The 24078-nt window shown below is 41.1% G+C and overlaps 3 protein-coding genes across 6 annotated transcripts; 1 reads left to right on the forward strand and 2 right to left on the reverse strand.

The window, feature by feature from the left end:
* Positions 1-325: 325 nt before the first annotated feature.
* On the reverse strand, positions 326-10956 carry si:ch211-242e8.1. Of its 2 annotated transcripts, none has more exons than XM_017695918.2 (5): positions 10217-10956; positions 4524-4718; positions 4238-4394; positions 3182-3370; positions 326-1193 (listed from the first exon to the last, which is right to left on the reverse strand). In XM_017695918.2, exons 1-5 carry the CDS (start codon positions 10377-10379, stop codon positions 998-1000), a joined length of 900 nt encoding a protein of 299 aa, XP_017551407.1. In that variant the 5' UTR covers positions 10380-10956; the 3' UTR covers positions 326-997. The 2 variants fall into 2 exon arrangements, with proteins under 2 accessions (XP_017551407.1, XP_017551499.1); XM_017696010.2 differs by having other exon boundaries at positions 3191-3370; positions 10217-10954.
* A 5105-nt stretch (positions 10957-16061) lies between these two features.
* akip1 (A kinase (PRKA) interacting protein 1) lies at positions 16062-19334 on the forward strand. 2 transcript variants are annotated; one of them, XM_017690818.2, is made up of 5 exons: positions 16062-16179; positions 16929-17136; positions 17239-17337; positions 18555-18695; positions 18857-19334. In XM_017690818.2, the coding sequence occupies exons 2-5, from the start codon at positions 16957-16959 to the stop codon at positions 18998-19000; spliced, it is 564 nt and encodes a 187-aa protein (XP_017546307.1). In that variant the 5' UTR covers positions 16062-16179; positions 16929-16956; the 3' UTR covers positions 19001-19334. The 2 variants fall into 2 exon arrangements, with proteins under 2 accessions (XP_017546307.1, XP_037395890.1); XM_037539993.1 differs by lacking the exon at positions 17239-17337.
* Positions 19330-23982, reverse strand: c7h11orf16 (chromosome 7 C11orf16 homolog). Of its 2 annotated transcripts, XM_017690805.2 has the most exons (8): positions 23392-23982; positions 23046-23256; positions 22211-22567; positions 21899-22014; positions 20922-21069; positions 20579-20813; positions 19911-20444; positions 19330-19700 (listed from the first exon to the last, which is right to left on the reverse strand). In XM_017690805.2, exons 2-8 carry the CDS (start codon positions 23247-23249, stop codon positions 19456-19458), a joined length of 1839 nt encoding a protein of 612 aa, XP_017546294.2. In that variant the 5' UTR covers positions 23250-23256; positions 23392-23982; the 3' UTR covers positions 19330-19455. The 2 variants fall into 2 exon arrangements, with proteins under 2 accessions (XP_017546294.2, XP_017546284.2); XM_017690795.2 differs by having other exon boundaries at positions 23046-23982.
* Positions 23983-24078: the final 96 nt, after the last annotated feature.

Here is a 24078-nt window from a genome sequence, read left to right on the forward strand (position 1 = left end):
TTACCCAAATCACCAGGTGCCTCCCATTTCAATAGCAAGCAAGCAAAATTTATTTATATAGCGCTTTTTACAACAGGTGTTGTCACAAAGCAGCTTTACAGAACAATCAGTGTTACAGAAAGAAAAGAAAATCCGGGTCCGAGCCCCCATGAGCGGCGACGGTGGCAAGGAAAAACTCCCTAAAAGAGGAAGAAACCTTGAGATGAGCTAAGACTCAGAAGGGGAACCCGTCCTCCTACAGTCAATAAGATTTCATATGAGCAAATTATTATAATTCAGTATTCAAATATGTATAGAGAATATAAATAAAATAGATAAACAGACATTTGAAAGTAATCACTGTGTTTTATTCAGGTAGCTTATAAGTGTGCAATGGCAGCAATATAACAAGTATATGGACAACATCACTTTATGAAAAATCACACTTGAAAATACAAAGCTTAAACTTTTTAGTGGGACAATTTTTATATAATAAATATTTGGTCAGTTGTTCACAACATACATTTTACACTTTTCACAAAGAGTGCTTCAAGAAAACGAATTCAGTGTCCCACCACAGTTGACACCAAACACAGAATCAACCAGAGAGAGGCAGGTTAAGTATTTCAAACTAAAATGTCTTTGAATCTAAAGCTGTTCTAAATATAGAATATTTACAGTTTTTGGCTGTATTTACAGTTAGTAGCTAAAAGATTTTGCATTGAAATATTTAATCAGAAATTAACATAAAACATGCACTCCCACAAATGGGATATATAATATATACAATATATTTTTGGAATCGAAAATTATTTACATTTAAAAGACTTTAAATAGATTTGACAGTAGAAAAAAACAAAGTGCTTCTCCAGGTCACAGGGACCATTTTAGTCTCCATGCCCAGTTGGGCAGGAAAATCTCTCCATTGCTTTTGTGAGTGTCTAAGTACAGTTGCCATGGCCACATCCAGCGTGGGCAGTCATTAGAACAATTTGTTTATGATGGTGTCATTATCAGTCTATGGACGGGTAACAGGGGGGCGGCGCTGAGCCTTGGCATTGGGAGGAGTGGAGACGTGCAGGTAGACTGGGGTTGTGGGGCTAGACTGAGGGTTTGGAGCTGTTTGGACCCTCTGGAGAACCAGATGAGGGTAGACCTGGCTGTCTGTGTGATAAACACCAGGATGAGGGCTCCTCAGCAGGCTCTCTTGACTCCTGTGATTAAGGAAAGTGGATATGAGATTTGGAACATACATTGCTGTGGAAAAGTATTTGCCCCCTTCCCCATTTCTCCTATTTTTGCAGATTTGTCACACTTGAATGTTTTACGTCATCAAACTACTTTCAATGTTAGTCTAAGATAACGTAAATAAACACAAAAAGCTATCTTTATATATATATATATATATATATATATATATATATATATATATATATATGTATGTATATATATATATATATATATATATATATATATATATATATATTTTTTTTTTTTTTTTTTTTTTTCATTTATTAAAGGAAAAATGCTGTTCAGCCCTACCTGGCCCTATGTGAAAAAGTAATCTACTAAATTAAACATTCAAACACATTCAACTGCCCATAGCGTTCAACTTCATTGGCCACACCCAGGCATGATTACTCGCAGCCCTGTTGAATCTAAGCATCGCTTAAATAGAACCTGTCTGGCCATGTGAAGCAGCTACCTTGGAGGATCTCAAGCATGAACTGTTCATTTAAGGTCTTCCCACAGCCTAGACGCTACGTTCTAAAGAGATTCAAATACAGATGCGAAACAAATGAATTGAAGTCTGACAGGCTGGAAAGGGTTACAGAGCCATTGCTAAAACTCTGGGGCCACAGTGAGAGCGATTATCCACAAATGGAGAAGACCTGGAACAGTGGTGAACCTTCCTGGGAGCAGCCGGCTTACCACAATTTCACCAAGACCGCATCGATGACTCATCCAGGAGGTTGCAAAAGAACCCAGGCTAATGTCTAAAGAACTGCAGGCCTTAATTGCCTCAGTTGAGGTCAAATTACATGTTTTCCACAATCTACACGGGCCAAAAATGGCAGTCATGGGAGAGCTGCAAGGCACAAACCATCCATCCATTTTCTAAGCCGCTTCTCCCTCAGGGTCGCGGCGGGGTGCTGGAGCCTATCCCAGCGGTCTTCGGGCGGAAGGCAGGATACACCCTGGACAGGTCACCAGTCCATCGCAGGGCAGACAGACACAGACAGTCACTCACACATAGGGGCAATTTAGCATGTCCAATTGGCCTGTCTGCATGTCTTTGGACTGTGGGAGGAAAACGGAGAACCCGGAGGAAACCCAAGCAGACACGGGGAGAACATGCTAACTCAGCACATAGAGGACCCCGGTTGCCCGGCTGGGGAATCGAACCCAGGCCCATCTTACTGTGAGGCGACAGCACTGCCCACCAGTCTGGGGTTGGTTTGCTTCTGCAGGACCTGAATGACTTGTCATAACTGATGAAACCAAGAATTCTACTCTCTATCAGAAAATCCTGAAGGAGAATGTCCACACGTCAGTCTGTGACCTAAAGCTCATGAACAGTTGGGTTATGCAGCTGGACAATGATCGGTGACACCTTTTTTTGTGTGGTCCTTTTAGATCAAACAAACACTCAATGGATTTTCAGGAACATAAAACATGTAAGGGTTAGGATTAAGGCAAGGGTTAGGGTTAGGTTTTGGGGAAGGTTGGGTACCCAGTGATCCAAAACGGATAAGTGCACCTGTGAATGGCTTAAAAGAAACAAAATTAAGGTTTCAAAATTAAAGTGCTGACTTGAACCCCATTGCTGTGGGAAAACCTTAAATGAACAGTTCATGCTTGAGATCCTCCAATGTAGCTGAATTAAAACAATTCTGAGAAGAAGAGTGGGCCAGAACTCCTCCACAGCAATGTAGCAGACTCATCACAAGTTATCGCAAATGTTAAACTGCAGGTGTTACTGCCAAGGGCGGCACAACCATTAGCTGGATGATCTGAGACATTTAAATGTGACAAATTAGCAACAATAAAAGAAAACAGGTGAGGGGCAAATACATTTTCACAGCACTGTACAATAAGTACATAAGGAATCATGCATTATTTGAAACATGTACACATAACACAAACACATGTGAAGGTTTATCTACAGGTGAGGTGTTTCTCTATGAAACAACCACCTCACCTCTCATACCCTCTGTTCTCGTAGCCTCTGGTGACTCCAGGGTAAAGAGGGCTACCAGGGGGCACTGGTCGCTCAAAACGCTGGGATACGTTGAAGATTTTTGGAGGCGGGAAAGCTTCCCAGTCCAGCTCCTCTCTCACCAACCAGGATGGACTCCTTCGGGATCTTGAACGGCGTTTTTCTCTTCTCCTGTGCAATAATGAATACAACAAACAGTGATTTGATCTAAAGTGCGCATGATAATTAAATAAAACACTAAGCACTAAACACTGGGGCATTTCTGAAGTACAGAAAAATTACAAAAGAATTGCAAAGGTTTTACAAAGACTGTCAAAATCTGGCAAGGAGAAGTGTAGCAGCAAAAATATACTTGTATAAAAGTAAAAAGTTTTATTTATTTTAATAAATAAATAAAAAAGTTTTCTTCGGTGGTGTGGTGAATAATCCTAAGACTAAGACAGATTAGCGTAGTTCTGGGTGGGTTCACTTTTCAGTGAAATAAATTTGCTTGGATGTTTTAATACAAATAATGAAATCCAATGAATGAGAGCTTGACTGACTGGCTAAATCAAAATTTAAGGAATTAAAAAAAGTGTTTTTCTCTTGGTAATGCAATTGAATAAAGTACAAGTTTTCAATTTCAATACTATGTAAATATAATAACACAAGCACATTTACTCCGATATTTTCCATCCCAGATTTCTGATGAGTGGTGTATATTTTAATGGTCAATGGCTGCAATTTTCAGACGTGGCTTTAAAGAGTACTTAATAATTAGTTAAAGAACATACAATCAATTGCCTCAAAGCACACCAAAAAGAAGCCAACATGCAGATGATGAAGCAACTGTCCATTGGCTTCTATTATAAATATTATAAACCCGTTTCCTGTTCATTCCCTAAGTACAGGGAAACGTATTGTCTGTGAAAATTAAAATCCAGGGTTATTAACCATATGCAGCACCAGACAGATATTTGTTTGAAAATTGCTGGATTATTTCTTTAACTCATGATGCCCTGTATCTACTCTTGTTGCATGAATAAACCGGTTTCTAACCTGCTTCTCCCTGATCGATTTTTCTCCTTCTTTTTACTCATGTGCTCCTGGATGCAACACACAATGAAGGACACAGTCATGACCAGGATGACCACTCCACTGACCACAGACACCAGCAGGGCCATGCGCAGACCCTGGTCATCTGGCTTTGGGATGCCTGAGAGGGAAATCATGTATGCAGGTTAATTTTTAAAATCTATTCTCAACATTCCACCCAGCTTAACAGCACCCAGATCAGTCAAACACTCACACTGAATTCACTTCAGACTGAAACTAACTGTCTTACTCTCACAGACAGGCAGGTAGTTGCTCCAGCGAGGGACACCTGCACGCACAATGCACGTGATCTTCTCACTGCCCACCAGCTGGTAGCCCTCCCGGCACCAGAACACCAGAATTGATCCTACAGACACCCCGGTGCCTTGCTCCACATAGTAGGATCCCCTCCGTGGAGGAAGCAGAGACACACAGCTCAAGCCACCTGTGGACAATTGTGAACCTTAAATAAGTTTTTTCCAGTGGAAAAATAATAATTAATAGTAATAAATAATAATAGCAGTTTTATTTATATAGCACGTTTCATGCCGATGGCAGCTCAAAGTGCTTTACAGACAGGTGATAAAACATAGTTATAGAAGAGATCATTAGTATTTAATTAGAATCAGAAGAAAATGAAGAAGATTAAATTACAAGATAAAGATAAACACCATGAGACATTCAGTTTTAATTAAAGGCTAATTTAAAGAGATACGTTTTTAGGTGCTTCTTAAAAGTGAGCACTGAGCTTGACTTTCTAGTAAAAAGTGGAATTGAGTTCCAGAGTTTAGAAGCATTATTACTGAAAGAGGCCTCTCCATGTTTTCTGGATTTCACAGAGGGTATCCGTAGAAGGCCACCATCTGCAGATCTTAGATTAAGTACATATTTGTATCTTTTCATAACCTAATGTTTTAAAACAGAACAATAAAATAAAAGCCTGGAGACGACAAGGGGTGTGTGGAGTCAGACAACTTAGAAAATATCAATGGATTATGGTTCAGTTATGTTCCCTGACTAAAGGTACTGAGATGTACCCTTGAGGGTACCACCCCAGTGACGAAAGGGGTACCGCCCCAGTGACAGTTTGGCCCCTTTTTTCTGAGAGTGTAAGTACAGCTACACTCAAAACACAAAAAGTAAATGTCTTACATAGTTCTCTAATTGGTGTAGATCCTTTCGTTCTTTAAACTTTAAAAAGGTCAGTCACACTCACACATCCCATTAACAGTGTTCTTTAAATAACTGTCCTTTGGAAAGTTTCTCTGTGGCATTGCTCTAAGGAAGGCTTTTTGGCACCTTTATTTTGAAGGGTGTACGGTTGTGTGATGCTCACAGAAGTCAAGGGGTCCCTATGCACTGGTACTTGGTAAAGTGCATGTCACATGTGTTTTTATGTCTGAAACTGATCCGACTCTGTACTTTGAGGTGAAATGCTCCATTCTGGGGATATTTATCGAGTCAGAGTTCACAGTGGTGGTGAGAGGAACTGACGAGCTGAATGTCTCTAAAAACTACATCGCATAAAGTTAGTCCTGAAAATACAAATATCTCACCTGATGCCTGAGGCATTGTTTTACGACAGTAGTGAGATAATGTTTTGACAGAAAACATATTTATAAAAGTACAATCAAGGCAGAGGGTACCTGCCAGGTGTTGTAAGGCAAAATAGTCCCCAAAGAAAACTTTTATGATTTTATAATATATGACAAGTAAGTTCACTGGTTATTCATTTGTTTTCTTCATCGACATTGTGACCCCTGGTTCCCATCACCATCAGAGTCATTTTACATGAAACTACTGTGAATGACCTTGTTTACATCTCAGCTATTCAATTATGCAGAAATGATGAAAAATCTGTGGAATTCCCCTTTAATTCTTATGCCAGTCAACTGGTTATATTTGGCTAGCAAGAGCTTTGGATGCCTAATGTTATATCTCTGTGAGTGTGTGTGTGTGTATATACAGTGCAATCACGCTGTGAGACCCACACTTAACAGACCCACAACTCCTCTCGTGACTCACACCACATGCCAGCATTTTGCATTGCAAAACAAATCACCAAGTCAAGCGGAATCCAATCTCCCAAATGACATTTCTTATTAAGTTTGGCACTCAAGGCCAGTAATTACAGCATATGTTTAGATCTGACCTGGATTGTTGCTACATGTCTAACAAGGAGCATTGAGTTCAGATGTTTATGTTCACTATAGTTTGTCTGGGTATGCTTCACTCTTGCTTTATGGTCTGAAATTGCTCCATTCAAGCATTTAGTATATTAAATCATACTAAAACCAATTACAGCGATTGAGAGGTTTGCTGAGCGCTTATAGCTTGACTGACAGCAGTAACTCTTACCTTGCCATGATCCAGTGCGAATTAGATCTGCAAGAGGGAAATGACTGATTTGTATTTGATGCATGCTTATTTGATTTGAAACTGACTGAAGCATGTTCCCTCTCCTTCATTTTTTGCAACAAACATGATCAGGCAATACTGTTCTCTGGAAATTAAGGCTGCAGGATGTTTATAGTGGATTGCTTTTATGATTGATCTTCAGTTGATGACTTGGCAGGTACTAGGAGTGAGTGACATGGCAAAAATGTAATATTGTGATTTTTGTGAACATCTTCAGGATTCAGAATAGATATGATATGTTGCTGGATGTTGTCAGGCAATATAGTCCTCAAAGAAAATGTTTTTCCATTATTTTAGTACAATAATCATCATATATGAAAACTCAAACATCATATGTACGTTCACTGTTGTTTTGAATAGAACAGAAATGGCTAGATTTGTGTTGTTAACATTATGACCCATGGTTCCTATCAGCACCGCTGTAGAGAAATCTGAGTCGATAGATTATTCTATTCTATTTGATTTCACATCAAACCACTCTAAATAACTTTGTTTACATCTGAACCCTTGGGTTATGTGGAATGTAGCAGAATTCTATAAAAAGTGCTCTAGAAATACAGACAATGCATGTAAATCACGAATATCATAACATATTGTATCCTCGTATCCTCATATTATAACCTCGTATCTCCGTTTTTGACGTTTTTCAGTTTTTAGCATAATGTGAAAATGCCTGTTACTCTGCATATTGTGTGTAAATTCCATGATAAATGGACCAAAAGAAACTGCCCAAAATGACTTGGAAAGATGTCTGGTTCCATTGACTTACATTAAATGTAATGTAGGTTTTTTCCTTCTCCTGTAAAGTTACCATTTTGGAAATATGAGGTTTTCTTCTGACAGCAACGATTTGTTTTAGCAATGTTACTGTTGCTTATATAACTCCAACTCACTGTTCAATCTCCTTTTCAGTAAAGAAGAGTCCTCACTCTGGGAATGGCACCTGATTAAATAAATATGAGCTACTTCATCAAAAATTCATCTTTCCCACTGAGAGCCCCGATTATAAACACTCACAGCTGGAACATATTCAAGCCATCCCACAGACATGTTCCATCTAGGCTTTTCTGAGCACAGGTGAGGGAGAAGTGTGCTACTAAAAATATTGCTCAAAGTGTCTTGTGCACAGTTCCTCACATCGTGTAATACAGCGCTGACACAAACAGAAGAAACCACATGACAGTAAGCTACAGTGTCTTATGTAATTATAAAATCCCACACTGAGCAAAGAGCTGAACAGAAATGTAAATGTATGTAATAAAATGCCTGGCGTGCTTCTTCCCTTTTACACTTCTGGGCAATTCATGGCTGCATATGCTGATTGTGTGTGCTAATTATTTTCAGCCAAAGTGTTTCTGCAAATGTCAAAACCTATTATGTACATACTTATAAAACCTATTAATACTTAATATTAAAAGGTGGGGATGTGTTACGCTTGATCATCAGATGAATGACTGCTGCAAAGCACCCGAGATTAATGGTAGTCATCATGATATAAAAAAGATCATAGATTTTAATCTCTAGAGGCAATATACTACTAAAAGAGATTATTAAAATGATCAATGTCAAGGATTTACACATTCACTTTAATAAAAGGAGAACTGTGGAATGTGTTGTGAAGGCATGAGGGCAAAGCAAGTCATTTTGGGATCACCTTTGATCTATTCATCATGAAATTTTAATACAATGTAAAGGGCAACAGATATTTTTAAATTATGTCATTAAAAATGGGGATATGAGATTTTGTTTCAACAACAGTGGAAAAAAAAAAAAAAAATATATATATATATATATATATATATATATATATGCACACACACACACACACACACACATTTTCTAAGCCGCTTCTCCCTCAGGGTCATGGGGGTGCTGGAGCCTATCCCAGCTGTCATTGGGCGGAAGGCAGGATACACACTGGACAGGTCACCAGTCCATTGCAGGGCAGACAGACATACATACACACGCACAGTCACACACAGGGGCAATTCAGCATGTCCAATTGGCCTGACCGGAGTACCCGGAGGAAAGCCACGCAGACACGGGGCGAACAAGCAAACTCCACACCCTGGTCACCCAGCCAGGGAATCGAACCCAGGCCCTTCTTGCTGTAAGGCAACAGTGCTACCCTCCGCTCCTCCCCCTCTCAATTTAATGTGACCTTCTCTAAACCTTTGAATGCTCATGTCCAGCTGTTCAGTGTTTCAGTACTTTTTGCACAACTTGCTGTTCTCTAACAAGGAGCTTAACGGTGAGGTGGTGGTGGTGGTGTTACAGTGTGGGCAGGTGTATGTAGTCAATACAGAACTGCCCTACACTTTGTGAATGGGACAGTGACAAGCCCATATTACTATAATCCATACTCAATAATCCAGTCATTGTGCCTCTGCATGAATAACACAGGCCTAATTTCATCTTCATGCATGACAGTGAAGCTCATCGAGGTCGCATCATTAGGGAACGGCTTCTGGAGACTGGGGTACCCCAAATGGAGCAGCCTGCACTTTCTCCAGACCTGAATCCCATAGAAAACTTATGGGATCAGCTGAGTCGCCGTGTAGAGGCTTGTAACTCAGAACCTCAATGACCTGAGGGCCGTCCTTCAATAAGAGTGGGATGCCATGCCTCAGCAGACAATAAGTCGACTTGAGAACAGCGTGAGACGTCGTTGTCAGCTGTAATTGACGCTCAAGGGAACATGACAAGTTAATGAGACATTGACATTTTTTGTTGGGGTACACCCACCACTGTAGTTGGCTTTTGTTTCAATAAATTGTTTGAGACAAGGAAATCACAATTGCATGCTTCTGCTTAAATGCTCTACTTTCATGATATAAAATTACTGCAGCGAGAACTTTTTACGTTTTCCATAAATTTCACCCGTAAGCCAAATATCCCTAACTTTTTCTGAGTAGTGTGTATATATATATACTCATATGTATGTATGTATGTATGTATGTATGTATGTATGAATGTGTGGATGGATGGATGTTGTGTTTGATGAAAATGCATACACATCCCTTACAGCAATGGTGCTCAGTCGTGGTCCTGGAGATATACCACCCCGGAGAGCTCAGATCCAATGCACCTGGCACTAAAATTGAGATGTCTGAAGCCCTTCATTACCTGGATCAAGTGTCTTAGATTTGAGTTTAAGCTAAAGTCTGCAGCGTGATAAATCACCAGGTCCAGGATTGTGTACCTGCTCTACAGGAATCAACCTCTGTGCATTTTCATGCACGATTACTGTGAATTTGCTAATTTAAACAGTTTAGTTGAATTAGGACAATTAGGAAGTCATTCTGCATTAAAAAGTCTAGAAGTGTCTAAGAAAATCAACACCTGAACATTTGATTCCAATTGTAAACACTAATGGTCATATGTAAAAAAGTATAAGTATCTATGGCCAGCCATATAGTAGATTGTATTGGTGGCTTCAACAAAAATAACATAAAGTAATATTATAACAGTGTAAAAAAAATTGCTGCGATTGTGTGATGTGTGACTCATGCTCTTTTCTCTCACCTGTGTCATTGCTGTTGAGAGGCTCGGTGGGTGTGGTCTGTTCCTCGGTGGGCGTGGCCATTGTGCTCACGAGCAGGATGGGGCTGACTGATGCTCCTTGGGCAGGGGGAGCCCCCGCGCTCAGCCCACACACTGCCCACACCAGCGGCCACGCTGACCTCATCCTGCCACAGCCTAAAGGGGGCGCCACACAGCCTCGAATGGCAGATGTGTCCTCTTTCAGTTAGAATAATCCGTTCAGCAAGCTACGCATATCTGAGCCTTAGCATTAGCATCCCAACAGCAAAGACACAGCATCCAGGTGGGCAGAGTCAGATGAGCTGATGCAGTTTCTCCTCTTGCCTGGTTCCGTGAAGCTTAAGCACCCTTGTTGTTCGTGAGAAGGTCCAGTTGTGCGGCCATAGCCCCAGATGATGGTGTTTTCTGCATGCTCGTGCTGGCTGTATGGTGGGTTTGTTTCTGTGGCTGCAGCTCCAGCGATCTTGCTCCTCTGCTCACTGCTCGCGCTCTCCTCCAGCCCAGGCGGAGCGCGCGCGGTGCAGCAGCAGGCAGGCAGACAGGCTTTATTACGTAACGCCGAGCTGCACGTGTGAATGTAATTTTATGCTCTCCTAAATCCCTGATCTCATCTCTCCAGCCACTCGCTTGCTCTCTCCATCCCTCGAGAGACAGAGAAGGATGCGCGAGGGCATGTGGTGATGTGCATGTGTGGGTGCATTTGATGGGTGGGGGTGGTGGTGGTGGTGGTGTTTGGGGGGGGGGGGGGGGTAGAGATAGACAGCTGATGCGAGTGAGTAAGGTTTGGGGGGGGTTGAGAGACAGAGAGATGATGCGAGAGAGAGAGAGAGAGAGAGAGAGAGAGAGAGAGAGAGGGAGAGAGGGGAAAGAAGGAGTTAGGTTTTGTGTGGGGGAGAAAAAGGTTGAGAGACAGAGAGATGATGCGAGAGAGAGAGAGAGGAAAGAAGGAGTTAGGTTTTGTGTGGGAGAGAGAAAGGTTGAGAGACAGAGAGATGATGCGAGAGAGAGAGAGAGAGAGAGAGAGAGGAAAGAAGGAGTTAGGTTTTGTGTGGGAGAGAGAAAGGTTGAGAGACAGAGAGATGATGCGAGAGAGAGAGAGAGAGAGAGAGAGAGAGAGAGAGAGAGAGAGAGGAAAGAAGGTGTTAGGTTTTGTGTGGGAGAGAGAAAGGTTGAGAGACAGAGAGATGATGCGAGAGAGAGAGTTAGGTTTTGTGTGGGGGTGAAAAACTGAGAGACACAGATTATGTGAGAGGGAGGGGGCGAGGGAGTTAAATTCTGTAGGAGAAGACAGAAAGAGACAGAGAGATGATGCATGTGTGAGAGCGAAGGGGGGCAAGGGAATCAGATTTTGTGTAGGGGAAAAAACAAGTAAGATTAGAAATGAGCAGATCAGAGGGACAGTGATGGTGGAGCAGTTTGGAGATAAAGCCAGAGAGGCCAGGTTGAGATGGTTTGGACATGTGTTGAGGAGGAATAGTGGATATATTGGTCAAAGAATGTTGGGGATGGAGCTGCTGGGTAGAAGGGTAGACCTCAGAGAAGGTTTATGGATGTAGTGAAGGTGGACATGGAGATGGTTGGTGTAAAAGTAGAGGAGGCAGTGGATAGGGCAAGATGGAGGCAGATGATCCGTTGTGGCGACCCCTAAAGGGAGCAGCCGAAAGAAGAAGAAGAATTAGGGGAAAAAACAAGTGAGTGACAGAGAAAGAGAGGGGCAAGAAAGTCAAGTTTTCTGTGTTGGGAAGAAAAAGAGAGTGAGAGAGAGAAGAGCCAAGAGAGCTAAGTTTTGTTGTGTGTGGGGAGAGAGAGAGAGAGAGAGAGATGGTATGAGAAAGGGGTGGTACAGTTCTGTGTGGGTGAGAGAAAAGAATGAGTGAGCGACAGAAAGATGATGTGAGAGAGTTAGGGCCAAGAGAGCTGAGTTTTGTGTGAGGGGGAAGAGAGTGAGACAGACCTGAGATTGGACAAGGCAGTATGGTTTAGTGGTGGAGGAAGAGAGAGTGACGTCAGAGAGAGAAGGCCAAAAGAGTTACATTATGGGGGGGGGGGTGGACAAAGGAGACTTAGATGATATTAGAGAGAGAAGAGTGAGGGGGTTACATTTTGTGGGTGGGTGGGAGAAAAAGAATGAGGGAGAGACAGAGAGCTCATGCAAAAGAAAGAGGATTGAAAGAGTTGAGTATTGTGTTGGAGCAAAAAGAGTGAGAAACAGAGACGGCAAGAGAAAGAGGGCGAGGGAGTAAGGTTTTGTGTGAGGGTGGTAAGCAAGACAGCTGGTGAGAGAGTGAGGGGGAGGGAGAAAGGTCTTGTGTGGGGGACAAGAGCGAGAGACAGAAATGATGCAAGCGAGAAATAGATAAGGATGTAAGATTTTGTGTGAAGGAGAGAAAATATATATATATATATATATATATATATATATATATATATATATATATATATATATATATATAGAGAGAGAGAGAGAGAGAGAGAGAGAGAGAGAGAGAGAGAGAGAGAGGATAATTTTGTGTCATAACACATCAGTATGTAAAGTGAGTGTACACTACGCTCGTTCGCCCCGCAGCAGATTAAAACTGTGTGCATATCTGCTTGCAGCAGCAGATGGCTCTGTGGACGGCACGTGGATCAAACACCACACTATGAACTCAGTTCACTTGGATGAGCACAGTGTGTTTGTGTGTGAGTGTGTGTGTGTGTGTGTGTGTGTGGGAGGGCACAATAACAGTGGCACTATTTTTAAATCAGCGTGTGTGCTGCATTCTCTGGCTTCAGTAAGTAAAGATAAGCCTGCAGTCCACTGCTGCTCCCTAATCTGGCTATTATTACTGGTGCTGTTGAGTGCTCTATGAATCTTTCATGACTCATACCAAAGCCAGGAGCCAGGCACGCTCTGTGTGATGCAGTCAATGACAACAACAACAACAGAAGCAGCATGCAATGTTGTGACAAACTGCATAAAACTACAGCAAATATGTTTAGGCTTTTCCCATCATAAAAGTTCGGATGGTTTTCTCACAACGAAAGGGATCCATTCACTGCAGTTCTAGCCTCTTTTCAGTAGTACCCTGTTACAGGATTACATGATCTACCATTTCTATCTGTAGATGGTTGATTACTTTGGGCATCAATTTCTGTTTTTACAAAAACAAATGACTCAGAACATATTTGCTACAGCACCTGCCCATTGACCTCTATTATATGTGTACATCAATAGGTTTCTTGCATTTTACTAAATTCACTCTTAAATAGGGGCAGCACGGTGGTGTGGTGGGTAGCGCTGTTGCCTCACAGCAAGGAGGGCCTGGGTTCGATTCCCTGGCCGGGTGACCGGGGTCCTCTCTGTGTGGAGTTTGCATGTTCTCCCTGTGTCTGTGTGGGTTTCCTCCCACAGTCCAAAGACATGCAGTCAGGCCAATTGGACATGCTACATTGCCCCTGGGTGTGAGTGACTGTCTGTGTCTTTCTGTCTTCCCTGCGATGGACTGGCGACCTGTCCAGGGTGTATCCTGCCTTCCGCCCGAAGACTGCTGGGACAGCGACCCTGACGGAGTAGTGGCTTAGAAAATGGATGGATGGATGGACGGACTCGTGACCAGGGGTCACACCATGATTGGGTGAGTGTTGGGTGCCAAAGTCTTGCAGATAACAGGCTATCTCGTTTGGTCCGAACTGATAGAAAGGCTACAGCACAGGAGAAGTATGTCACACATTGCATCACATTGCACCATAGTCTGCTGTGTATGGTCCAGTCAGAATGTCCATGTGAACCCGGGTCCACTGTGAAAAGCGCTGACAATGAGTCCTATTTTCTTTTACATCATGTGGGTGGCTGCACTGTTTACCTGGAGATGTGATGACACCAGGATGCACTGTGGGAAAAAGACAAGCCAGAGGAGGGAGTATGATGCTCTGGGTGATGTTTTGCTGGGAATCTCTGAGTACGGGTATTCGTGTAGAAGTGAATTTGACATGTGCCATCTACCTAAACATCGTTGCAGACCCCTTTGAGCCAATGGTATTCACTGATGGCAGTGACCTATTTCAGCAGGGTAGATAAGGGGTGGTTTGAGGAATGAAGAGTTCAGGGTGTTGTCCTAGCCTCCAAACTCCCCAGATCTCTATCTGATCAAGCATCTATGGGATGCGCTGAAATAACAAGTCCGAACTCAATTACAGGATCTGCTGCTACTGTCTTGGTGCGAGATATTATAGAGTATCTCTGTATGTCTTTTAGAGTCCATGCCTTAGCAGGTCAGAGGTGTTTTGGTGGCACATGTATGCCCAACAGCATATTAAGCATAAACTTTTGGCTCATCTGTGTATGTTCATTTATTTCTTAATGATGTACAGCACTTTGGTCCACTAGTCTTGATTTGAATTAATAAATAAAATGTACATGTATACTTACACTGTGGGCTCCTACAGCACTCCACGTGTGGATGAATCACTCATTCTGGCATCTGGCATCTAAATAAGATCCCCATTGCCATGAACATCAGACAGGCATGCAGTGATCACTTTAGTAACCTTCTTAACCAGTCGCAATCCTCTTAAACACTCACACTCGTACATTAAAGTTTGTGCTGTTAAAGTACTGCTCAGCCGGCTCAAGCGCTGCAAAGAGGCTTAGGCAGAATGAAGGACCTGCTCTGGCTTTTAAAGATACTCACGTCTTTAGTATTATTTTTCTTCATGGATATCATATTCAGTCTCTGAGGAAGTGACCGCAAAGAGATGCAGTGGTGGTGGAAGATTTCACTCTCAGCATAGTCAGTAAACATTCTTTCATGTTATTGCTGCTCCATGTGCCCCTCACTCAACTCAGCTAATTAACATTCCCTTCATTTATTTAAAAGAGGTTTATTAAAGATTTGAAAACACTCCGATTTTCAGTACAGAGGCACTGCAGGAGCATAACTGGGAAATGCACAGCCTTAGAGCATAGCACTTAAACCACATGTACAGACGAATTATCAGGGCTTGATTCTCGTCCTCTGTCTAAATACCGTACATTAAGATTTAAACAGAGGTAGGTACATGCAAAAAACTTGCAGAGGTGGGTGGGAATTCACTCAGTACTCTGTTTGTTTCACCTGCCAGCTCTGAAGTCTAAGTGAAGCTTTTTCTAAACATACTTTGACTTTTCCATGAGTCAACTTGTGTATGAGTTCAGGCAAAAATTCATGTCTTCTTTGTTTTTCTGAGTGGACAGCAGAGGGCGACAAATGATATCAACATACCAGTTTTCCTCATTTAGAAAAGAAAAAAAAAACAAGTAGCCTGTTTTTTTAATTTTATTTATTTATTTATTTATTTTGAGGTATAAGTACTCAAAAAAAAAACAAGTAATACTATTGACAACACGTTAATTTTTTACTGAAAGCAAAACATAGTACACAATATCAGATGCATACAAAAATATACATATCACTCTAAACATAAATTATTACAGGACTTACATACATCGCTCATACATACACAGATGCTTTGTAATTTCCCAAATAATACATGCTTCCACAACAATAATTGTCATTAATATTATTCACAACAGTGAATAACTGCCTCTGGGTATTTACTATGAAGTGACCCACCTGTGTCAATATTATGTATTAACTTCATAAAGACATTTTTAGCAGGATAGATTATACTTATACGTTTATATGACGCTTTTTTAACTTAATAATTAGGCATCGGTATGTATTAGACAACAAGAAGATTTTGCTTCTTTACGACAGAGAAGACGAAAAAGAACTACATTTCCCAGCAGCACCCGCGAAAGGAAGAAACGCTTCTTACCCTTCACTTTTATATTTCCCACGCCCAGTTTTCTGTCACGATGCAGCTCAAAGAACAAGGCTGGGTCGCCTGGAGCTCTTCATAGGCTGGAAAAAGCGATACAAGGTCTTTGGAGGAAAACATTGTAGCAGCCTCGTTCTGAACCTGTAAGTTTCACTGTAACTCCATTATAACGTGCAGCCTGATTGTGAAATTGCTCTGCGAATGTGTCTCATTCATACAGCCCATGTAAGCGTATTCCAGAGAAACGTTTGCAAGGCGTGTGGGTGTTTCTAAGAATCAGGATACCTGTCGTGTTCGGGTCAAATCTGTCCGATTTACAATTTAAAGCACTCATAGATATTATGTTTTACATCTGATTGCCTCAAGGCCTCATGATATCCTCCACACTGTGCGCTTGAATATGTAAAAGTGATGATCACCTCTTTCATTGAATTTTGAGTGTTCAATCAATCGTTACACCCGTGGTGTTCCTGGTCAAAAGTGACCACCATAGGAAACGAATGGGTATCCAGACTATATTCATCCATCAGACAGAGAACATCCTCATACACACCCCCCAGCTCACTCACTCTATTTGCATTTTCACTGCAGTTATTTTATGTCTAATTCTATAAATTCAGGTTAAACACTACTTTGAGACATTGTTCACAGCTAAAGAAGGTTGAATAAAAATATGGTGGTGAAAAATGGTTTTGGTGCTAATTTAAGAGCAGTTAAAACAGACCGGTCAATTTTGACCAGGAGCACTAAAGTAAGGGGCGGGAGGTGAAGAGGACAGGAGGGTTAAAGTGATACTGTACGCGATCATATGGGGCATGTGAGTGTCCACTCTGAGTGTGTGTCAGTGGGGAGCTGTACATTTCACTGTTGTGTTCTTTGTGGTGTCATAAAGGAGCCCTTGATGTCATACTAACTGCGTTATGGAGGCGGTGATGAGGCAGCCACTGTCCACGGCAGGACAGTCCTGGCTGGAGTCTTCACTCCAGCGATCGTCTAAACTTGGACTTGAGGTGTTGGAAAGAGCCAAAAGACGGTCTGTAGACTGGTCAAGTGCGAGAGTGCCAAACCAGAAGCGCAGAGCCAAAGAAAAACACGGCGAGGTACAGTCCGCTTCAGATTTGAATTGAGATGCTGAACAGTGTGTGCATGCTTCATTTTGTGGGTGCTTCAGGCTTTTACTGTGTTGGCTAAACTATTTAAAGGTACAGGAAGACCAGGAAGACCCCAGTGTCCATGTGAGCTTGGACCGTTCCTTTGCCAAAATAATGCAGCACATGTCAGAAACTACCTATCAGTGTAAGGTACAGTAGCCTAATTCTCATCAGGTCACTTCAGAGGGGGGTAAATACAGTTAACAAAGATGATTCTTTAAGTTCTGTAGTAAAGACAATGGTTCAGTTTACAGCCATGAGTTGTGTAGATCCATTTCATGCTTAAATGTTTTTTGCATGGTGAAATTGATGGAGAAGGCGTTGCATATAGTTCTATATAGAACCTTTTTGAAAATGCTTCTATGTTGCACAAAAAAGGGTCTTTCTATTGTTAAGATGTCAAGCTTGTAACAGTAGAAGAACTCTTTTTAGGGCTGTGTAGAACCATTCAATTTTTTAAGCATCTAACGACTCCATCCTCTTCTGTTGAAAGCATTGTTACTTCTGTAAAACAACAGAGACGCACGTAAAAGTGAATTTTCCTTTCTGAAAAACAACTTGACAAGAAATAGAACAAACTGCTTGAGTTTGTTGGGTGTTATTATTCTCTTTTTGATTAACTCTTGAAGTATAGGGACGTGACTGATCACATATTAGTACAGATGTTTACGTCAATGTACCATAATGAGACTAAATGCAAAAAGGAATAAGTAACTAAATGTTAACATGTAAAACGTAGATTACTTTCCTCACAAATATACCTGACTAACAGTAAACATGTTATGAGTTGCCAGTACATTTGGACACACCTACCCGTGAAAGGTTTTCCTTTTACTATTTTCCATATTTTAGAGTAGTGACAGCAAGAGTGTGAAATAACACAAACGTACACAGAGCCGAAAAAGTGCTCATTTTTTATTCTTTTAGAAATAAACCCCCACTTTGACGTAATGCAGTTTTGCAGAAACTTGGTGAGTAAATAATAAGTAAAATTATTGTCCATGGTAATCAGCTGCATGCATGATGTGGCAGATTAGACTGAAAAATTTTGGACTGTATGCTGTGATCCTGTAGTTGCTGACAACCATTTGGCGCATTTATAAAAAAAATGCATATTTTCTCTTGTTTTTTTTTTTATCTAAATGTTTGTTTTGGAAACAATTAGTACATAAGCATCATCTTCACTATTTTTAAGTCTTAGGAACACATTTCTTTTGCATTTAGGTATAAACCTTCAGATCAAATTGTCTTCAAATGCATAATCAGTTAGGTGTCCAAACTTTTGGTTATGTAACTGAATAATCCACTATCTGTCTTTTTTCACTTTTACACTTGCCAGAAATAGTGAGTCTCTGTTTCCTCCACAGAACTTTTACAAGTCTGTAGGTTCAGCGAAGGCCAGCGAGCGAGAGAAAAATCATGTATGTCGTTTCCACTCTCTGCACCTGCCACATACTTCAAGACGAACTCAGCCAGCAGCCTTTGCCTCCAGAAGAGCTCATTGTACCGTAAGCAGTACACACAGAGACTTATATATTTCCACCTTAAATTCTGGTTGGTAATTAAGGAGGAATTATAATTGAAGTTGGTAACAGAAGATCCACCTTATAACCATTGTTAGGCCTCATGGAAGATTTCCATTAAGTGTTTTATCTCAATGTTTTTAAAGGGTCTGTCTGAGCCAGAGGATTTCTTGATTGAAGTGTCTCCGGGCACTTACTCCATCACAGCAGCAGTGCAGGATGCTGGTCCACAGACCAGAGTGGTGCGCATTAACGCAGGGGAGAGCAAGAGGCTCACATTTAACCTCTGACCTCCTGGCCTTCATCAGATTTTGACAAAATTGTCTTCCAGTACCACATGCCTGGAGAGTTAAGTGACCGACCATTCTGTTCATTTGCACTAAAATTGTATTGACATTGATTACAGCTGTGTATAAGCTCTTTGATGTGCCTTTAAAATGTGCCTTAAGATAAAGTTGACTTTTACTACTCAGGATTTTTTCTAACCAGTGTTTTGTTTTAAAGTGATTTGAGATGTGAACTATTACCCAATACTTTTACTTTGTGAAATGCAACTACTGCCTGTTTTTATCAAAATAATTTATAAATGGTGATGAAATAAACACATGCCATATTTTTATACCACAGTATTTCTTTGTGGAATTTATTGTACATGTACTCTTTTAAAACTCCTGACAAAATATTAACATGCCCACTCATACATTTTTATTCAATTCCAGTTTTACTGATTAGATTTTAACATCGCTTATAACGTTGGTTTAGCTGAAATTTTGCTCAATGCAAACGCCAGTGGAGATACAGCTTTAGAGGGTGGTGGCGGTTCAGTCCAGGCAAATATCTCTCTTACTGTTATACCCTTTCTCACAGAATCAGGAACCTGTTCAAATAATGAGCTGTGATTGGTGGTCGTAGAATTGGATGAGGGATATCCAGGATATCTGATTTTTTCAGACCAAGAGTTGCTTACATTTGGTGATTTGGTCACTCTCCCTGAGAAAGAAATGGTCACTGTTAAATGTTACAGACATACATTCTTGAAAATGCAAGTTTTGTGAGGGACTACTTTTGTCATGCAGCTTTTGTAGCCTCTGTGTCCATCATGGTGGATCCACATAGGGTGGGGGGCTTGGTCTAGCTATGCGTGTATTTCACATGGACTGGAATTGATTTTTAAAAATGTACTTCTTTGTTAGGGCATACCTGGTTGTTTGTGATGTGGCTCTGGAGCTCCTCTTCTCCAGTACCTCCAGGCAGGTCTGCTCTCTGGTTCAGTGTAGGCTCTTTTCAGACAAGATATGTCTGTGTTCACTGAGCGGCTCACCAACTCAGAACCTGTGGAAAACATTTCATTTTCCTCTTCGTTCTCACTTGAGCTTGATGATGGTGAAGGTATCTTTGTCTCTTGAGTGCTGTGCAGCTCCTTCTGTTGGTCAGCTTTCACCTCCTTTTCCTGTTTTTTCATGAGGTAGGATGAGGCCAAGGGGGGGTAGCTTTTGACTGGACAAAGACACATGGAAGAAGCTGCTGGGATACACTGATGCATGCAGCAGCCTGGTGTCCAGTTAATTTGATTACAGTGACTGTGGCTTAAGCAATATGTTCTAAATGGGTAATGTGGCATTTCCCTGATGATTCGCTCATGGTGAGAGGCTGGTATCCACACAGCTAGGTTTTTGGGTATGTGCATTCTGACTCCATTCCAGAAGAGTACCATCAGCCCATCTCCTTCTCCACCTGAAACAAGATAGCACACTTCAGCCCATTACTGAAAATGGTTTAGGTCATCAGTTTTGGTCCAGGAAGGCCACCATCTAGCACAGTTTGGTGATTTTCTCTGCTCAGACATACTAGTTATATTTTGGTCTTACCCTTCAGCGGATCTCTTAGCTCCATGCCTGAAACTATCCGGCCAGGTCCGTATCTGCTCATCTGCGGTTCAAAGGGTGCCAACACGGCGTCGCCAGGCACTATACTGTGTCCATATGCCTGGGTTATACTGACCATATCAGGCTGGCATGTTGGCTGGGGCAGTGTTATTTCTGAGTTGGTGTCCATTCTGAGTGCTACCTTATCAAACAGCACCATAAAGACTCCTCCTCTGTCCTACAGTAAACATGAAGGTTATGTTGTGCTCACGCGTGATATTTAAATGTATATAAAAATATTGTGCTGTGCCTTTATGACGCAAAACACATATTGGCGTTCTCTTACCTGTAGCTGGTGTACAATTGTGCCCAGGTAGTAGAACCCATCTGCTTCTCTCCTTGCCAAGACACGACAGCCTGGAAAGAACTCGACCCCTCCCATCACCCTTGCTGAAATACATGGTGTCGTAGTGAAGGGATTTCTAAGAGAACACCTGAAAACAAAGAAATTCTTGTTCATATAGTGTTTGCAGCTAATTTGAGTCACCTAGTTCTAGAGCTTTTTCCGTATGGGTGGATTACTTAATGATTTAATGATGTCCCAATATGTAAAGCCCAATGATAAGTGTACTGTTTCAAAGTTTAATAATTCCAGAGATTACTGTCTTACTGAAAAATGTTACACTGTAAGTAAAAATCCTTCTGCTACATTCTCAGCGCAAAGCACATGTCAGTGCAATGCATATTTGCATAGTTATAATCTGAAAAGTTTTAATTGTTTTTTTTGTGTTATATATGAATATGAGAAAAACAACTTTTTTGCTTAAAAATATTTTGGGATGTTTTTAACACAGCTATGTTTGAGTGACTACCTCCATGATATGTAATGTGTATCAGTGAACATAAAAAATATCAACAGAATGGGGTCAAATTAAGTGGACTGGTTCACACAACCATTTTTGTGTATGCTTTTTTTGGTAGTGTCTCCAGTGGACACCTGGAAAAAAAAGGCAAAAGGAGGGGTGGGTTAGTATTTATAGGGCTTGTATTGATGTTGTTTACCATTTGAAAACATTTTATATTTCTTTTTTTATTGTTAAGTCAGTTATATTTTCACTGATTTGTTCATGGACCATTCACACCCCTCAGTATTGGCCCCAAGACCACTAAAGTGCGATTGAGAAACACTTTTAGTCATTACTAATATTGTGCACTAGTGAGTTTTAAACATTTTGAGTACATAAACAAAACAATACCAAAAATAATGTCCAATACAGGACATTTTTTTTATTAATAATTGCCTAATTTTAATGTAGATCATACCAGTATGGTGACAGATAGGCTGCATGCATGGGGTTGTAATGCAAGGCCTGGCAGCATCTGTCCTCTGTGTGTGATGCGTTTTGAATCTGATGTTCTGCTGAGTGCAAGAGAGTGACCTGTTATCAAGGAAAATAGGTCAAAACATAAATCATGCAGTTAATTTATATTTTTATATTTATATTTTTATATAGCACTAATGTTCTGCATGAAGCAAAACTTCCACACTTGTTACACTTGCAAGAAAGTTGTTTTTACAGTGGTGTCAGGCGTAGGTGAACAATTCACAGTGTCACTGAAAACCACAGGGCTCACCTGCTCTGCTGTGCTGTCTGTGTTTAGAGACAACTTATAACAGCGCCCTCTGGTGGCAGAGTTCAAGCACTTCAGAAAGTCCAAAGTGTCACTGTCCAAGGCCTGGGTTTCCGCTATGTAAAATGTGTGCACAGGGCGTGTCCCACAGGAAGACAGACCACTCAGACATGTCTCAGGGTTGTCTGGGAGACTGCTGGTCACCAGGTGGACAGACTGACAGGCAGGGTCAGAGAATGCAGTGGTGAGTGCCGTGAGGAGATCGTCTCCAGGGCTGGTCCTGAGCGTGTGGATCCAGCTAAGGGCCTCATACACCGTATCAGGGGCACAAGGGATCATATGATTGGACCATGGTGTTACCTAGTGACCAAAGTACCGGAGGAGTTAACTTTTCTCTAGTGTATAAATATGCTTTTCCCTTTGCTTAGAAAAGATAACTTCACACAACACTATTAATAGAAAGTAATTGGCCAAAAGATGTGGCAGGTAGAGATTAGGCCAACAAATGTTAAAGTATTCCTTTAAAGAACCAATCAGTTAAAGGCATCTTTAAGGAACCAAAGGTTGTTCTTCTATGACATTGCTCTAAAGAACCTTTTTGGTACATTTTAAGAGTGTACTTCGATGGATTTGTTACATCATGGTGGTGAAAGCACATGCCTATGACCTAAAATACTTAATGTTCTTAATGTTTCCTCACAAACTGAACGCGACAGATTTTAACATTTAGGTCTTGTTCCTGTGCACTGAAAATGACATTCTACAGCATAGAATTATCCCTTTAAAACGGAGTATAAATCAAGGCAGAAACAGCTCCTTAGTAGCTTGTTGAAGGTACCTTATATGAAAAGCTGATGATGTTAAAGAGGGAGTTCCTGAGTGAAGCTTTGGCAAGTAGAGTCTGAATAATCAGGTTCTTCACTGATCCCAGAATAGCAGTCATAGCCTCAGACGTGTCCACTACTAGGGTGACGTTCCTATCCTTCCCCATAAGCACAGGGACGACACTTTGACTACTGGAGAGCTGATATACAGATGCCATCGTCCTTCTGCAACAAGGGACTGTATATAACTCAAGTACCATTAATAATGACATTCTATTAAGCAAATTATTCATTTGTTCTATCAATGCAAATTAAATATTCTAAAAAACTCTGAAACAACAAAGGATTTCAAAGGCCTACCTTTAGGAATTCCCTAATATGCTCATATCCTCTCCCAGAGGAGTCCATTGGACTCTTTTGTGTACTAGGGTTGCCATAGTGAGCCATAGTGAGCCATAGTGACTAATGACTTTGAGCACGTTCAGTGAAACCACCTAGTGGCAACACAGAAGAATGCAAAGCACAGCAGCACCACACATTGCTTTGATCCAGTTTAAAAGAATGTTATGAAACTCATGCTGCTGAATTGTTATGCAACCATCATTCCATAGTATCATTGCTCAAAAATATAAGTAGCTAATTAGACAGAATGATGAGCTCTGATGAGCGATGTTATAGTGGCCTTCATTTAAAGGTTATCCGGTCAAAGCAAGGCTGTTTCCAGTAATTGGCTTCATGTTGTGTATCAGTGCTCTGTCACGACCCAGAAGGTCAGACCATAAGGGCCTGTGTCAAGCTTGCTGCCATTAATACAGAGGATACTGATGCAAAAGCTCCACATCGTTTGCTAGAAAACTCATAGAAGAAATCTTTTACTGATGAATGAAAATGGATAAAAACTGATTTGCTTCTGATGCGCATACTACTGTACTGACCTCGTGATCCTGACTAACGGATATAAATATGTGTGAACTTTAAAGTAAACAACAAAATAATAAGTGTAAAGGACCCTAGAAACCCATTTCTGGCTATGAAACAAATCCATGG

This window comes from Pygocentrus nattereri, chromosome 7, assembly GCF_015220715.1.
Source record: "Pygocentrus nattereri isolate fPygNat1 chromosome 7, fPygNat1.pri, whole genome shotgun sequence".
In the NCBI taxonomy this organism is placed as follows: domain Eukaryota; kingdom Metazoa; phylum Chordata; class Actinopteri; order Characiformes; family Serrasalmidae; genus Pygocentrus; species Pygocentrus nattereri.

What these genes read in the sequence shown, in the direction of transcription:
- akip1 (XM_017690818.2), top strand. Translation starts at nt 16,957, where the DNA reads ATGGAGGCGGTGATGAGGCAGCCACTGTCCACGGCAGGACAGTCCTGG. An exon ending in CCAAAGAAAAACACGGCGAG is followed by an intron (nt 17,137 to 17,238) that starts GTACAGTCCGCT and finishes AACTATTTAAAG; the next exon opens with GTACAGGAAGACCAGGAAGA. An exon ending in CCAGAAGAGCTCATTGTACC is followed by an intron (nt 18,696 to 18,856) that starts GTAAGCAGTACA and finishes ATGTTTTTAAAG; the next exon opens with GGTCTGTCTGAGCCAGAGGA.
- si:ch211-242e8.1 (XM_017695918.2), bottom strand. Translation starts at nt 10,379, where the DNA reads ATGAGGTCAGCGTGGCCGCTGGTGTGGGCAGTGTGTGGGCTGAGCGCG. An exon ending in TCTCAACAGCAATGACACAG is followed by an intron (nt 4,719 to 10,216) that starts GTGAGAGAAAAG and finishes AATTGTCCACAG; the next exon opens with GTGGCTTGAGCTGTGTGTCT. An exon ending in AATCGATCAGGGAGAAGCAG is followed by an intron (nt 3,371 to 4,237) that starts GTTAGAAACCGG and finishes ATTATTGCACAG; the next exon opens with GAGAAGAGAAAAACGCCGTT.
- c7h11orf16 (XM_017690795.2), bottom strand. Translation starts at nt 23,324, where the DNA reads ATGAATAATTTGCTTAATAGAATGTCATTATTAATGGTACTTGAGTTA. An exon ending in CAGACAGCACAGCAGAGCAG is followed by an intron (nt 22,015 to 22,210) that starts GTGAGCCCTGTG and finishes CCTTGATAACAG; the next exon opens with GTCACTCTCTTGCACTCAGC. An exon ending in GCCACATCACAAACAACCAG is followed by an intron (nt 19,701 to 19,910) that starts GTATGCCCTAAC and finishes TTTCTTTCTCAG; the next exon opens with GGAGAGTGACCAAATCACCA.